The sequence below is a fragment of the Triturus cristatus genome, chromosome 3_1 (genome assembly GCF_964204655.1).
Source record: "Triturus cristatus chromosome 3_1, aTriCri1.1, whole genome shotgun sequence".
Classification (NCBI taxonomy): Eukaryota; Metazoa; Chordata; class Amphibia; order Caudata; family Salamandridae; genus Triturus; species Triturus cristatus.
The window spans coordinates 865,842,704-865,858,722 of record NC_140583.1 but is presented as its reverse complement, the minus strand read 5'-3'; the positions used below and the strand labels follow the sequence as shown (position 1 = coordinate 865,858,722).

General features: G+C 49.8%; 1 protein-coding gene across 10 annotated transcripts in view; it reads right to left on the bottom strand.

Annotated features, from left to right (window-relative positions):
- The window catches only part of TLK1 (tousled like kinase 1), a 967,987-nt gene that overhangs the window by 297,565 nt on the left and 654,403 nt on the right, over positions 1 to 16,019 (bottom strand). For all 10 annotated transcript variants that reach the window (XM_085645312.1, XM_085645310.1, XM_085645315.1 and 7 more), the window contains one exon: positions 14,613 to 14,679. In XM_085645312.1, coding sequence (XP_085501438.1) covers positions 14,613 to 14,679 — 67 coding nt within the window. The remainder of the gene's footprint in view (positions 1 to 14,612; positions 14,680 to 16,019) is intronic.

The following is a 16,019-nucleotide window of genomic DNA, read 5'->3' as shown; positions in this document are numbered from 1 at the left end:
TTTTCACTTTGGTTAGTACAAAGTTCTCAATTAAGAATTCTGATTTGTACCTTTGCCTTCTTTTGGGAATCTTACCAGTCTTATGTTATTGTGTCAGGAAATGCCCTCAGAGTCTTCCATCCTGGCTTGTAGACATTGTGTTGCCATCGGTCTTAAGTGTTTTAATAGCATCAGTGTGTTTTTTCAACGTAACTTCTGCCGAGGTTACCCTAGTTGCGATTTTCTTCATGTCAGCACAATTTAAATGGACTACTGCTGTGTTGTCTATTTTATGTTCTGGAGCAGATCTAGTATCCATAATAAAGAGCATTCGTTATTTAATCTATGGCTCAGTTTTACTTCCAGTTCCCCAACCCAGGACTCGAGATGGGCTTGCATCATCTCCTATCGCTTCACTAATAAATGCATGTCAGTACATTTTTATTGGTGAACAGGACCCTGTGACCTTTATCTCGAACTATGTTTGTGGGTTTCATGCCGTACAGACCTACCTGTTGCCAATATACTTCTAGGAGCATTGATGTGGTCCAGGCTGCAGATCACAGTCTGCCTCCACCTGGTTGCTCTGCCGGTTGTAGGCATGAAGGGTTACCCAGATTTAAACTCTCAGGAGAATCTGACCTCTCCATGGTATCACCTCCAGACCCTGGTCTCGCCAGTGGTTTGTCTTCCTTAATGGTCACTTACTTTGTGTACAGGTTTGCACCAATAGCCTGCGACCTCCATTTAGCTCGCTGCCTCAAATTCCCTCTTACGGCCCTCACATCTAGGACCGCAGGGGGTTTCGTGGGTTTGGCTTCTTTATAGCCCCACTGTCTGAGGCACAGGATGAAGATCATCCCAACGCTACAGATAATGGGCAGTATCAGAATGATAGCCCCAGGAGATTCTACCTTCGGCTAGAGCTGCAGTTGTTTCTTGTATCTTCCCATGCAGGACCCCTCTTAGGTTCCCTGTGTATACTTGCAAGCAGCAGTTCTTTCAAACCGGACTCCACAAATTTGCTTGCGCCCCCACAAGGTTGCACTTTCTGGTGTCTCCCAGGGCCGCCAGCCCTCTCATCCATCCAGGTCTTTTACATCAGGGATGTTGTCAGGACAGTCAAAACCCCCGAATCTAATCCTCCGTCGTGGACTCTCTTGCAGTGTGGGTATAGGAAGCTGGCTCTGTATATACTATACCAAAATGAGGTATAGTGTGCACAGTCCAGTGGAACCCCAAAGGTAGGCAGAGGTAAAAGTAGTAGATAGCACCTTACTCTCTATTTGTGTGGGCGAGCAGTAAGGCTTTATCAGACGGTAGTGTTAAGCATTTGTTGTACACACTCAGACAGCAAATTATGTCACACACTCAAAGACTGAACCAATTTGTTTGTATCAAAAATATTAAGTTATTTTTTTTCTAGAACCAAGCTAAGCCTGGTGCAGGTAAGTGAAATAAATGCTTTGTAAATCTTATACAATGTTTTACAGTTGAATGCAGGTGACTGAATTACAGGTAAATCAATGTTTCGAAATTACTTTTCAGTTACTTTACAGATTACTTTGTACGTTACTTTTTAGATCACTTTTTATGTTACTTTTTCAACTCAGTGTGATATGCCTAGATATCACACTGGGACATTACCTAGAGGAAAGGTAAGTAAATCTATTTTTGTAAATTTGCAGTTTTTCAGTGTTTCATATAAACAAACTCCTCACTAAATTTAAGAAAAGCAGTCAATACAATCCTATGGAAGGAAATTGAGTTATCAGTTTACAGGTAAGTGGGAGTTTGTGGGAGTTGGTATTCTGGGGTTAGAACAGGGGTTCCCCCAGGGTCAAGGATGCACTCTCAGAACACCTTCAGCGGTACTAGGGCGGCTGGGGGCAGCGTGCTGAGGCCCAATGTTATCACATGGGGGATAGGAGACTTCCGGTTGGTGGTTGCTCACGAGCAGGCCACAAGGTAGTGGGAGCAAAGCTCCTGTTGTTGGGCTCAGAGCAAAGGCGGATCAGTGTTAGCACACAAGGTGCACCCTGAGCGGCGCTGGGGCGGCTGGGTGCAGGGTGCTATTTTGCCATCAGGTGCCCTGTTTTCAAATGGGGATTTCCGGTTTTGGTTTTTAGCTGCAGGCTCGGTCCAGAGTCTTCCAGAAGAAACGAACAGCTCAGCAGGTAAGTTAAAGGGCTCTGGGGCATAGGTCCACCTCGGGTTTCCTTCTCCAGGGGTCAGGATGTAGGGGTGTCTATTACAGTCTGATATCTGCTTACCGGGCCGCTCCCGGTAAACAGATATCAGGATGGGGGGGGAGGGAAGGGGGTGGTCGGGTGTCCATGCAGAGGCTGCAGGCTACGTTAGGGAGTCCTGGAGGGGTCAACACACGGTGGACTCGGACTCTGGAGCACTGGGGGACCTCACTGGGACCAGTGGGCTACTCTGGCCGTAGGCGTTTGGTGCAGTGGTGGTTCCAGGTGTCTGGTTTCTTTGTCCTCAGCAGGCTCGGAGTCTTTCTTGGCAGTTTATTTTGAACAGAGCTGCTGTTCGGTCTTTGTTGAAGGCAGTCAGGCCTTCCAGGGGTCGCTGGCTGCAGGACAAGGCGACTTTTGGCGCAGGATCTCTGGAAACTGCAGACGGGCCGTTAGGGCTGGGGCCAAGTTCGTTTTTCTCTGCAGTCTCCTCTGCTGGGCTTCTTCTTTCGCCCTTCTTCTTAGGTTGGGGGAATGTATCTTCTTGGTTCAGGGCTGCCCCCTAAATACTGAATTTAGGGGGCGTTTTAGGGTTCTCGAGGTCCATAGCCAGTGGGCTACTGACCTTAGGGTGACTACACCCTTGGTGTGATCACCCCACGTGGGGGAGTGGGCACAATCCCTAATCCGGATTGGAGAGTGCCAGCCATCTGCAAGGTGGCGGGCACTGAAGTGTAGGCTTCACCTCGCCTCCCCCACCTGAGGGGTGGGGTTGGCAGAGGTGGGTACACCTTCTGGGCTGTGCTAATTTTTACTGCCCGTCTTCCCGCCGAAAAGGAGGGGAGACAGGAAGGGGTCCTGCTCCTGATAGCAGGAGAGGCTGGGGTCGTGTTACAAAGCCAGGAAGACCTTTGAAGCTCCCCGGCCACAGATGGCTCTTTCTGGCCTGGGGGAGGTGTGACCACCTCCGCCCGGGAAGACTTTGTTTCTCGGCTCCGGGAACGAAGGCTCCCACTCCAGGGGTCCAGAAACATGTCTCGTGGTGGCAGGTTGGAATGTACCGGTCAGGGATCCCCCCCCCCAGAGGCAGGTCGTTTTTCAGGGGCATCTCTATGATGCCTTCTGAGTGCATTTTTCATTAAATCCCACATCAGTGTGGGTTTAATGTGCTGAGAAGTTTGATACCAAACTTCCCAGTTTTCAGTAAAGCCATTATGGTGCTGTGGAGTTTGTAATGACAAACTCCCAGCACCATATACTCTTAATGGCATTACGGCACCTACAATGTCAAAGAATTGGTTTAGACACTGTAGGGGTACATGGCTCTTGCACCTGTACCCTCACCACTGGCATAGTGCACCCAGCTAGAGGGTTGGCTGACCTATGCTAGGGCAGTGGGTTGTAGGCCTGGCACACAGGGATGTGTCCAATGTCGACTCTTCACTTTGTTCTGCACCAAAAAACGCAGCCTGCAATGGCAGTGTGTAAAGGTACAGGGCCTCTCAGGGTGGCACAATAAGTGCTGCAGCCCTTAGAGGCCGTCCCCGGCCAAAGTGCCCATGGTACAGAGAGGTGCCAATTGGGGGTACAAGGTACAGTTTTGGTAAAGAACACAGGCCCTGGGAACCGGATTGGCAGGGACCCAGGGCACATCAAGTCAAAGTGAATCAGTAGTCTGGCAAAAAGTGGGGGGTTACTGCAACAGAAACCCAGCTTCCTACAGTGGGCGACGCAGACTGCCTCATGGACATAACTCATGGGCTCATCTGGCCCGGTTCGTGCCCGCTGGGTGCCATTTTACATGCCCCCCCTCTGGCTGGGTGGGTAACAAGCAGCTCTATTTTCAGGCTAAATTGCGGCCTCTCTGTAGCTGATGGGACTTTGAGGTGGGCCCTCAAACCACAGGCACGACTTCCCTGCACTAGTGCCCAAGGAGACCACAGATGTTCACAGGTTTTGATCTTCAGAGGCAGGAGCTTGCGACCCTACTCAGCATCTTCACTCTAGGCCACCTCTTCGCGCATATGCTTGGTAGGACACCCGATTGTGGCCACTAAAACAATGTTTCTTTGCACTCAATGGATGGGGTCTTGCTATTCAGTGGAAAAACCATGAATTCTTTGACCACACAGCTGGAAAACTAATATATTGCCTGCAAATCTTTATAACAATGAGGATACCGCACACAAAGAACAGTGCTCAAATACTATTTCAGAGCTTAATGTAGTATGTGAAGCAAGTAAGGTGGTACTTTGTAAGTTGCCATTTTAATTGTGTCCAGTTCTTTTGAGCTAGACAAATACAACACTTCCCCGACATGAGTGATCTTCTGCAGCCAAGCTGTCAAGTGAAGAGATGAAGGTTCAGAAAATAGCCTTTAATAATTTTATCTCTCAAATAGTCACCGTAGCAAGGCTTCAAGCCGGTTACCTTGAACTGGGCACAGGCTAGAGGGAGAATAGAAATCTAGGTCCAATGCACCACCAGTGCAGGCCACCTCAGTCTCCAGACTACCTAGAACTTGTTATGAGAGAAATTACTTCTTCTCTGGTCCAAAAGGTGTGAAGTTTTTAATCACTCCGCCAATCCAGAAGAAGTGAATCTTACAGTTTTGTCAAGTTTTTACAGTCTCAGAATCCAACAGCTATCAAGTCAGATTTGTCCCATGTGATTTATGGATTGTTTTTAGACCGATCTCAATATTGGTTCATTTTGCATGGGAACCAGCAATAACACAGGGGAGGAAGATGGGCATGTTACACTCATACATGAAGAAATCTACTCTGAACAAAGGAATGGAGTAGTTTTTCTGTAACTCCAGTTCTGTAGTAGGGGTATCTCAGTTATAGTCAATCTAGTGAATAGTCCAGCCCATGTGCGTGGACCCCGGAGCAATAAAAAAATAATCTCTAAAAGGTGACAAATCATGCAGACCTGCATACAGCTTTAAGAGAGAATTTAATTTAAAGACAGATAATGCAGCCTATACCCACAGGCTACACTGTCCAGTACTTCAACTAGAATTCCACCAACATCCACAAACAGCACTGCCTGTCTAGTTTTTCTCCCCATAGGAAAAAACCCTGCCTCTACCAGCAAAAGCCTCTGGAATGATAGAGAGGAAGGAGTGGACAGACAAGCCCCATAGGCTGCCATTATGTGGCTTAAAACAGGATACTGTGCCTTTAAGAAAACTTTCCAGGTTTCCAGAACTTTCCCCAGTATCCCAGAATGCCCAGCAGGTCCCATTTACTTTCAGTTCTTTTTGAAGGCGTAGCACGCCAGACCTGTAGCATTCTACATATGAATAAGTATCTCTCCACCGGGGAGGAGGGCGGGCGCTTATGACTATAACAGAGATACCCCTACTACAGAACTGGAGTTACAGAAAAGAAACTACTCCTTCTGTAGTAGGGGATCTCTGTGTATAGTCATAATCTAGTGAATAGAATGGCAAGCCCATCCCCACACAACAAAAGCGGTGGAGAACACACAAGACACTACCACTACTGTGCGAACAAATTTCGCAGCGAAGCCTGCCCAACCTGAGCATCTGCCCTGGCATCCGTGTCCAGACAGTAATGCGCAGCAAAAGTATGGACCGACTTCCAAGTGGCCGCCTTGCAGATTTCCGCAATCGGAACATTACGCAGCAAAGCCGTTGTGGCAGCTTTTCCCCTGGTGGAATGAGCCTTAGGTTTACCCCCTACGGTCTTATTAGCCTTTTGATAACACAATTGTATGCAGGACACAATCCACCGAGAAATGGACTGCTTAGAGGTCGCAAGACCAGTCCTGACTGAGCCATAATTAACAATTGGTCAGACCTACGAATATCCTTGGTCTTATCCAGATAAAATTTCAACACCCTCCGAACATCCAGGGAATGGAGAGACCTTTCCGCTGGCGAAGAGGGATTCTGAAAGAACGTAGGTAAAGTTATGGTCTGGTTGACATGAAAATCAGAGATAACCTTAGGAAGAAATTTAGGGTGAGTACGCATCACAACCTTAGCAGCATGAAATACAGTATAAGGTTCTTGACAACATAATGCCTGAAGTTCACTCACCCTGCGGGCCGATGTAATGGCCACTAGGAACGCCGCCTTCCAGGATAGGTGCTGCAATGAAGCCTTGTGAATGGGTTCAAAAGGCTCCTTCATCAGTCTGGACAGCACCACATTCAAGTCCCAGGAAGGCGAGGGAAGCTGACGGGAGGAAACACTTTCTTCAAGCCTTCCAAAAAATCCTTGACCACAGGGATCTGAAAGAAGGAAGTCTGTGAAGGGCATTTCCTGTAAGCAGTCAAAGCAGCCAGATGAACCTTAATGGAATGGAAATTAAGGCCAGACTGTGCCAGATGTAAAAGGTATGGAAGGATGACATCTTCCTTACATGTTGTCGGATCAAAGTTCTTGGACTTACACCAGATACAGAACCTCTTCCACTTGTAAGCATAGGATGTCCTAGTGGAAGGTCGCTTAGACTCCTTCAGAATGTCCATACAATCGTCTGGTAGATTCAGATGGCCATATTGCACTATTTCAGGAGCCATGCCGCCAAACTCAAAGACGAGAGGTTGGGGTGCACCATCCGCCCCCCGAACTTCGTGAGAAGGTCCGGCCTGCACGGCAACCGCATGTGAGGAAGGAGAGACCGGTGAAGAAGGTCCGTGAACCACCACTGCCTGGGCCACTCCGGGGCGATCAGGATCATCCGCGCCCTGGACTGGGACAGCTTGATGAGCACCGCCGGAATCAGGGGAATGGGTGGAAAAGCGTACAGAAAGCTGTTCGACCAATCGATCCATAGCGCATTCCCCAGCGTCCCCCGCTGGTAGTACCTGGATGCGAAGTCTCGGCATTTGCTGTTTTCGGCGGTGGCGAACAGATCTACGTCTGGAGTCCCCCACCTTGCGAAGACTTCTCCTAGTACTTCGTCGTTTATGACCCATTCGTGGTTTTCCTGAATCAGCCTGCTCAAGGCGTCCGCCTGAGCATTCTGCACCCCTGGCAGATGCGTGGCCGTAATAGTCAGTCCTCGGGCCAGCAGCCAGCGCCAGATCGCCTGCGCCTCCTGCGACAGGGTGCGCGATCTCGACCCCCCCTGCTTGTTGAGGTAATACATCGTGGTTGTATTGTCCGTCTGTATCAGCAGCGAGTTGGTCTGGAAGGACGGAAGGAAGGCCTTCAGTGCCAGGAAGACAGATCTGAGTTCCAGGAAATTGATGTGGTACGTCGATTCCAGAGGAGACCACTTTCCTTGAATCTGCAAGTCCCCGGAATGCGCTCCCCAGCCCTGGAGAGAAGCATCAGTCACTACACTCGTCGTGGGAATGTCCTTGTAGAAAGGAACCCCCTTGAGGAGGTTTTCCGCCGAACACCATCACTTCAGAGACTGAAGAGCATGCAGCGACAGTCGTATCTTGTCGTCCCAAGAGCCTGTCCTCTGATCCCACTGATCCTCCAAGCACTCCTGCAGTGGTCTCATGTGTAGCCGTGCGTGAGGCGTGAGGAAGATACAGGAGGCCATCGATCCCAGTAGAGAAGACACCTTCCTCACTGTCGTCGATGGAGCAGTCCTGAGGTCCTGAGCCTTCCGAAGGAGTGATAACCGTCTCTCCTCCGAAGGAGACACGCTTGCTGACCGCGTATCGATGGAGGCCCCCAGGTACTGTATGCACTGGACCGGAGTCGTGACCGATTTGGACATGTTGACGTGTAACCCCAGCTTGTGTAAGAGAGCGCACGTCCATCGGAAGTGATCTTGTGCTTCCGAGAAGGATGAAGCCTTGATCAGCCAATCGTCCAGATACGGGTAGACAAACACCTTGTTCCTCCGCAGGTCAGCCGCCACCACCGCCATGCACTTCGAGAAGGTCCTGGGAGCAGACTTTAGGCCGAATGGCAGTACTGTGTATTGATAGTGATTGGCGCCGACTTGGAATCGCAGGAACTTCCTGTGCTTCCTCGCTATGGGCACATGGAAGTACGCATCCTGTAGATCTATGGCACAGAGCCAGGCTCCCCGTTGCAGCTGAGGGTAAATCTGGTGCAACGATAGCATGCGAAACTTCTCTCTGCGAATCCATTGGTTTGCCTGTCGCAAATCCAGAATGGGCCTGAACTCGTTCTTGTCCTTCTTGCGAACGAGGAAGAACCGAGAGTACAGACCTCTTCCCCTTTGAGACAGAGTTACCTCTTCTACCGCCTTTTTTCTCAACAAGATGTCTGCCTCCGTCTCGAGCTCTCTCAGCTGGAATCGAGAGCTGACGGGCAGAATCGCTGGAGGCGGGCTGATAAACCGAAGACTGTATCCATTGCAAACAATATTCAGCACCCACTTGTCCTGAGTAATTTTTCTCCACTCTGCCGGAAAAAATTGAATGCTTCCCCCCCACTGGAGTGGGTAACGGTTGAGGGGGAAGTAGCCGCTCAGGGCCGAGACCCGGCCGGGCCCTTGGTAGTGGTAGTAGCCTGCTGGCCTCCTCTACCCCTCTGGCGCTTCTGGAAGGGCTTGCGGAACTGCTGCTGTTGTTGCTGCTGCTGTCCCGAACCCTGCCCACGCCCTCTGCCCGAAGACCCGAACAGCCTCTGGAACGGGCGCCGCTTCTTCTCGGCCTTCTCCAACCCAACGGCCGTCAGGGTTTCCGCCTCCGCCTTCATGCGGGCCATCTCATCGTCCGCATGTTTCCCGAACAGGGTTTCCCCCGAGAAGGGCAGGTTGGCCACTCTTTGCTGCGCCTCTGGCTTGAGGGACGTCAGGCGCAGCCACTAATGCCGCCTCTGGTGAACGCCATGACAGTAGGCGTGGGCGGCCAGCAAGGATACATCCGCCGCTGCGCCGATCACCTGATTAGAAACCAGCATGCCTTCGCGCACTGTCTCCAAGAAGTCCTCCTTCTTGTCCCGGGGCAGCAGGTCCGCATACTGCTGCAGGGACTCCCACAGGGCCCGGTCGTAACGGCTCAACAAAGCCCCTGCACTCGCCGCCTTCATGGTAGTGGCGGCGGTCCCACACACCTTCCTGCCCGCAGAGTCCAGCCAGCGGCTTTCCTTGTCAGGCGGGACCGTCGACGAAGGGGCGGTCGCATGTTGTTTCCTCGCCGCCGTCACGATGACCGAATCCGGCTTCGGGTCCACTCTCAAAAAGGTAGGGTCCGACTCCGGGGCCCTATACTTTTTCATGAGCCTGGAGGGGGCGGCCTTCGTCACCGCGGGAGTGACAGCGAGACAGATGTTTCTTATGAAGTGTCTCGAATATCACGGACGTCGTGGGTGTTGGAACCGTCACCGTGATATCCAACTTTGCTGCCCCTCTCAACAGCACCTCTTGGAAAGAGACCAAGTCGTCCACCGGAGACACCCTAGTCCCCCGTGAGTCCTACAGCGTCGGGGAAAAGTCTCTGGTCGAGGAGCGCGTGTGCGACCTGGACCTGTGCCTCCTACGGTGTCGTCCTGAGTCCGACGATGACCGTCCACGGCTCCGTGACCTTCTCCTCCTGTGAGAGCGGGAGCGCGACCGCTTCGGCCTGTCCGCCGGTCTAGCCGGTCCCGGCGACCGCGGGCGTCGTGGCTTCGGGGTCCCCTGCGGCGGAGTCGGGTACCTCGGAAGGGAAACCGACCGCGGGGGAACCGGCGGCGGTCCCACTGGAGTGCGTGGCAGCGACCGAGGTGGGGGCGGCGGAGGTGGCGGTGGTGGTGGAGGTGGAGGAGGTGGCGTTGGTGGTGGTGGTGGTGGTGGTGGAGGAGGAGTCGGAGGAGGTGGGAGACGAGGCGGTGATGGAGGCATCCGAGGAGGCGTATACACCACAGAGTACACCGATTCCGGTGACTCTCTTCCTCGACGGCGACCTGTGCCTCGACGGCGACCTGTGCCTCGACGGAGACTGCGATCTCCTCGACCGTCTCGACGTCGATCTCCTCTTCGGCGGCGACGTCGACCGTCTCCTCTTCATCGACGGCGAGCGCCGACGCCGGGTCCGATCTCGACGCCGACTGCTGGACGGCACCGAAGACGGCGTCGTCGCCGACGATGCCGATGTAGTCGACGGCGGCCTATTCAGGTCCCTCGACGCCGCTTCTCCCCAGAGCCCTGGGGAGACGGCGAACAAACGGTGGTCATCCTCCTCCTCGACGTAGACGCCCTCGACGTCGACGGGGAGTGGGAGCGCTTACTGGTCTTCCTGCCCCTGGGGCGCCCCCCAGAGGCCTCAGTATGGGCCAAATCAGCCCCTCCAGACCCACCTGGTGCCTTCAGTCTTCTCTCCTCCAGAACTTGAAGCCTGATTTTCATTCTGTCCCTCAGGGTCCTGGCTGAGAACGAGTGGCAGATGGTACAGTCTTCAGGCACGTGGGACTGGGGAAGGCAACCTATACACACCTCGTGTGGATCAGTTTTAGCCTTCTTTCTACCACATTCCGGGCACTTGTCGAACAAGCCAGGCATGTTGACAGTACCAGCTACTAAGCACTTGAAAAAGTGACAAAAATTGACAAAATCTCCAAAAAACCCTTGAAAAGGGGAGAGCTCAATGCTCCAGGGTCCTGCTAGCAGGAGCCGGAAAAAAGAACTGAAAGTAAATGGGACCTGCTGGGCATTCTGGGATACTGGGGAAAGTTCTGGAAACCTGGAAAGTTTTCTTAAAGGCACAGTATCCTGGTTTAAGCCACATAATGGCAGCCTATGGGGCTTGTCTGTCCACTCCTTCCTCTCTATCATTCCAGAGGCTTTTGCTGGTAGAGGCAGGGTTTTTTCCTATGGGGGGAAAAACTAGACAGGCAGTGCTGTTTGTGGATGTTGGTGGAATTCTAGTTGAAGTACTGGACAGTGTAGCCTGTGGGTATAGGCTGCATTATCTGTCTTTAAATTAAATTCTCTCTTAAAGGTGTATGCAGGTCTGCATGATTTGTCACCTTTTAGAGATTATTTTTTATTGCTCTGGGGTCCACGCACATGGTCGGGACTATTCACTAGATTATGACTATACAGAGAGATCCCCTACTACAGAACAAAAGGTACAGTGTTTGGAGAGAAGTGCCAGGAAAAGGACACATTTATGCAAACGTTGCCCAAAACGGAATCATAGTCAAAAAGCATATTTGAAAGTAAACACATAGGTAACGGCAAGGAAGCCCTGTTATGGGAACTGGACAGCCTTTTAACCAGGGACAGCCACAATGTAATCTCCCCACAGAGCTACAAATAAAGAGGCATGTGCCCCAGACCATAAATTCACTGACCTCATGACTAGTCACTACACACCCTAGGTGGAGGGGCAATATCCACTCTCACCTATCCCACGTCCACACCACCCCCACGCCAGTGCATGGCTATGAAGATGAACAGTGAAGTAAAAAGAAGGAACCCCTCCAAGTAGGCTTGCATGACTGTCTAGCTCATGAGAGGAAAACCGGTCTAATAGAAAAAAACAGAAGGCAAAGCTTTTCTGTACAGTGTAGAGGCGGCTTGTAAGAAAGTGCCCTCTTTTTGCATGGTTGCTCCCGCTTTTTGCTGAACTGCTGATGTACTTTGAGAGTGCCCTGGGCTCCTGCCAATCAGGTACCCAGGGACTATGTTCTTTCCCTAAAACTGCATTAAAAACCAAATCCAATTGGCACTCTCTGGCCACAGGTCAGCCCCTGGTAAATGGTAAGAGGCCCTGTACACACACGTACACACACACACACACGTACACATGTGTACACACACGTGTACACACCCCCACACACACGTGTACACACCCACACACACTCACGTATACACACCCACACACACACCCTCCTTCCTCCCCACCCCCTCCTTTGCAGGCTGCATGTTTTGGTGTAGAACAAAGTGAAGTCGATATGGCACACATCCCTATGTGCCATGCCTACGATCCACTGCCCTCGCATAGATCAGCCACCCCTGTAGATGGGTGCACTATACCAGTGGTGAGGATACAGGTGAATGAGCCCTGTACCCCTACAGTGTCTACAACAATTCTTAGACATTGTAAGTGCAGTAATGCCATTAAGAGTACATGGTACTGTGAGTTTGTCATTACCAACTCCACACTACCATAATGGCTTTACTGAAAACGGAGAAGTTTGGTATTAAAACACTCTCGGCAGTTTAAACTCACACTGATGGCAGTGTGGGATTTAATGAAAAAAGCACACAGAGGGCATCTTAGAGCTGCCCCCTGAATTTTGACCTAACATTAGTGTCCAGCTGCTCCCCAGCTGCCACCACCAGACATGTTTCTGGATCCCTGGGTTGAGAACCTGCTGCTTTTGTGGGTCTGAAACAATGTACATCCTGGGATAAAGTGGCAAGCCTCCTCTCCCAGGATGGGCAGGGTCCCCGAAGGGGAAGCTTTAAAGGATTGCCGCCTTTGTGAGCTTCCCCAGGCCTTTTGCTGCTCCCAGCAACTGGTCCCCACCGGTTCTGACCACCCCTTTGGGCAGGAGAACCAGCAGGAAAACCAAGTGAGGAAGGGAGGTGTGCCCACCTTTGCCAACCCCACCCCTCAGGTGGGGGAGGCGAGGTGAAGCACAACTCTCAGTCACCACCATCTTGCAGATGGGGGGACCCAGCCAACTAGAGTGAGGCATATGCCCCCCACCCACTGGAGGGTGGGATAATAGGGGGTGTACCCGCCCCAAGGAAGAGACCCATTGGTCCCAACCTCTCACTTACCTGCAACGCCCCTAAATCTAGTATTTTGGGGCACCCCTGAACCCTGCCTCCTCAGACAAGCAGCGACAAAAAGAAAAGAAGTACTGAACAGCCGTGCCGAAGCTAGGAGGAAGAGGACTCCCACTGACTAGGCCCCAGCCCTACCGGCCTGTCCCCACCTCACTCCTGCAGAAATGAAACTCCGGTGTGTCCTGCAGCAAGCAACCCCAAGAACCCGGAGAACCTGCCCTTCCTTCCAAAGAAAAGACTGTCTCCCGTGAACAAAGGATTTGTTCACCCACAAACTCCAGCTCCGGCCAAATCTGTGAGTCTACATCACTCTGCACCCGTCGCCCACAGCCCGAGTGGCCCAACATCACGAGAAGGTCTCCCCGGCGATTCTGACTCGAGATCTGGTGATCTCTGACCTGCCTCGAATCACCCACTGAAGCTTGCAGCCTCTTTCTGGAGGATACCCCCTGACCGCAACAGGAGCTGGTAAGAGAAACACAATGTCTAAAGACACCCCTGCACCCGAAGCACCACAGCCTTGGGTGGCCAAACAGACTGTGTCCCAGCATCCCCAGGCATCCCAACTTACCCCTCCAACGATCTTTGTACCCGAGCCTGCAGTCTTTGTTGAAACAGGAGAATCCCCATTGCAATCAACAGGGCACCCGACACCAAAACATCACCCTGCACCCAGCCGCAGCTGAGGGTGTACTTTGGATGCTAACTCGGATCCCCCTTTGACCTGAGCCTAACACCGGAGCTTTACTCACAGCCCAGTGGCCTGCTCGTGAGCAGCCACCAACCGGAGACCCCTATCCCCCGCGAGCACTCTGCACCCAGACGCCCTAGTGCCGCTGAAGGTGTAACAAGAGTGCATCCTTGACCCTGGGGGAACCCTTGTTCTAACCCCAGAAACTCAACCTCAAAGACCAAGTACTTACCTGGTAACCGTTAACTTCATATATCTCCATATGATCCTATGGACTGTTTTTCTCTGAAAAATGTTTTAAGTGTGGAATGGATTTGTATGGGAACCTGAAAAATTGTGCAAAACTGAATTTACTTAGCTTTTCTCTAGGAAATGTCCCAGTGTGATATCTAGGTATATCACACTGAGTAGAAAAAGTTATCTAAAAAGTAACGAAAAAGTTATTTGTACAGTAATTTCAATACCTTGACTTACCTGTAATTCAAACAACTTCATTTGAAGTTGCAATCACTTGTAAACACTGCATAATATTTCGCAAAGCATTTATTTCACTTACCTGTGCCAGGCTTGGCTTGGTTCTAGAAATAAAATAACTTAACAATATTTTTTAAACAAATAAAATTGGTCGGAGTTCAGTCTTTGAGTGTGTAACATCATTTGCTGATTGTGTGTACAACAAATGCTTAACATTACCCTCTGATAAAGCCTTATTGCTCGACCACACTACCGCAAATAGAGAGTAAGGTGCTATCTACCTTTACCTCCGTTTGGGGTTCCACTGGAGTCTGTATATACTATATCAAAATGAGGTATAGTGTGCCCGGAGCCAGCTTCCTACACGGCTCTTCCAAAGAGTACCTTCATTAATACTTTCCAGTGTTGTCATTACAGGAGTGTTGTGCTACATTTAAATCGCACCCCTGGCACAAAGATGTGGTGGGGGATATAACTATGATAAGGAAATAGCATAGGAATAGCTTTGAATGAAGTATCAGTGCACTATTTGATGACATTTTTGAGAAATTATACTAGTCAGAAACAGCAAGATCTTAACTCATGATGTACCTTTTTAAGATGTCCCAATCGAAGCTTAAAAATTTCTTCCTGTTCATGGTATTCCGCTAAAGTCAACCTAAGAAAGAAAATGAACAAGATGTAATGACAAAACAATTACAATTTTAAGTGTTTGAAAGTTACAGCTTGAAAACGAAAGCCTTATTCATAAAATTACCTATTTAAACGTGTCACGTCTCTAAATCTCAGCCTTCTGCATCACTTTGCAGAGAAATAGCAGAAAATAAAGTCTTTAAAATGGCAAGGCGGTATTTTGTATGCAGATGAAATCAGATGTGGCCAATTCTATCAAAGTCGCACCAGTACCAATCACTTCTTGGGTAAACCCATGAAATCAACTGACAAGGACACAAATCAACTGGGGCAGTGAACTTTGGGGAGAACAGCTAAAGGAGATCATAAGGAGTTAAAAGTATCATGCGATTAACTCAAATAAGTTTAAACCAACATGTAACAAAATGCCAAAAATGTTAGCACATCATATTTCCCAGATGTATAAATAATTAACTCTTTACACAAAATGTACAAAGTGTGACAGTTCAATTAAGGATCAAGGCAGCTCATTTTACAAAACTTAAGACGACATGACTAGGCTGCAACATCTTAGACTACTTCAAAGGTAAATTGCCTGAGAAACCTCATATTAGTATACACCTTAAAGAACTCCAGTAAATTGGTTTTCCCCCACATTGACAAGATCTAAGCAGGATTCTTTGGATGAGTTAAGCCAAGCTCACTACAACAAAATCTAAGTGATGGACCTTAGTCAAAATGTTAGACTGATCAAAATAATTCAAGGTTATTCACACCAAAAATGTAATGTTTTGGGAGGGGGTCCGGCCCTCGTAGAGCAGGCTTAATGGCAGGCCTTCCCATATGACCCCCTCTGCCTAACATGATGCAGCTATCATAGAATACCCACCCACCATAGTCCGATGAACAACGTTACAAAAGCAATAGTTTTCTGGTGTTGTTCAGTAATTTATCTAGTTAAAGCAACATAACATTTCTATTTGATGTTTCTGTAGTATTCTTGATAGTACACATGTCAAGAAGACTGGATTATTTACAATAAAAGTGCTTTTAACATATTGGTCATAATAAAATGCACCGGTGCCTAAATATTTTTTTTCTAAGCTTGTTTTTATTGCAGTTTTCCAAAACTAAACAAAAGCCACACTACGTACAGTGCAGAGCATGTTGACTAAATGTTGACATGCAAAATAACATGTAAAATGACATCAATAACCAAATAACAGCATCTAGGTTTGCAATGGGAAGCACTTCAGTCGGTAAGTTCAGGGTGGAGCAGCAACTAAGAGCGGAGCGGTTGCCAAATGTTCTTTGGTCGCGAGGCAAGCAGCAATAGAGATGCGTAGATGTCGCTGGTGGTATCGC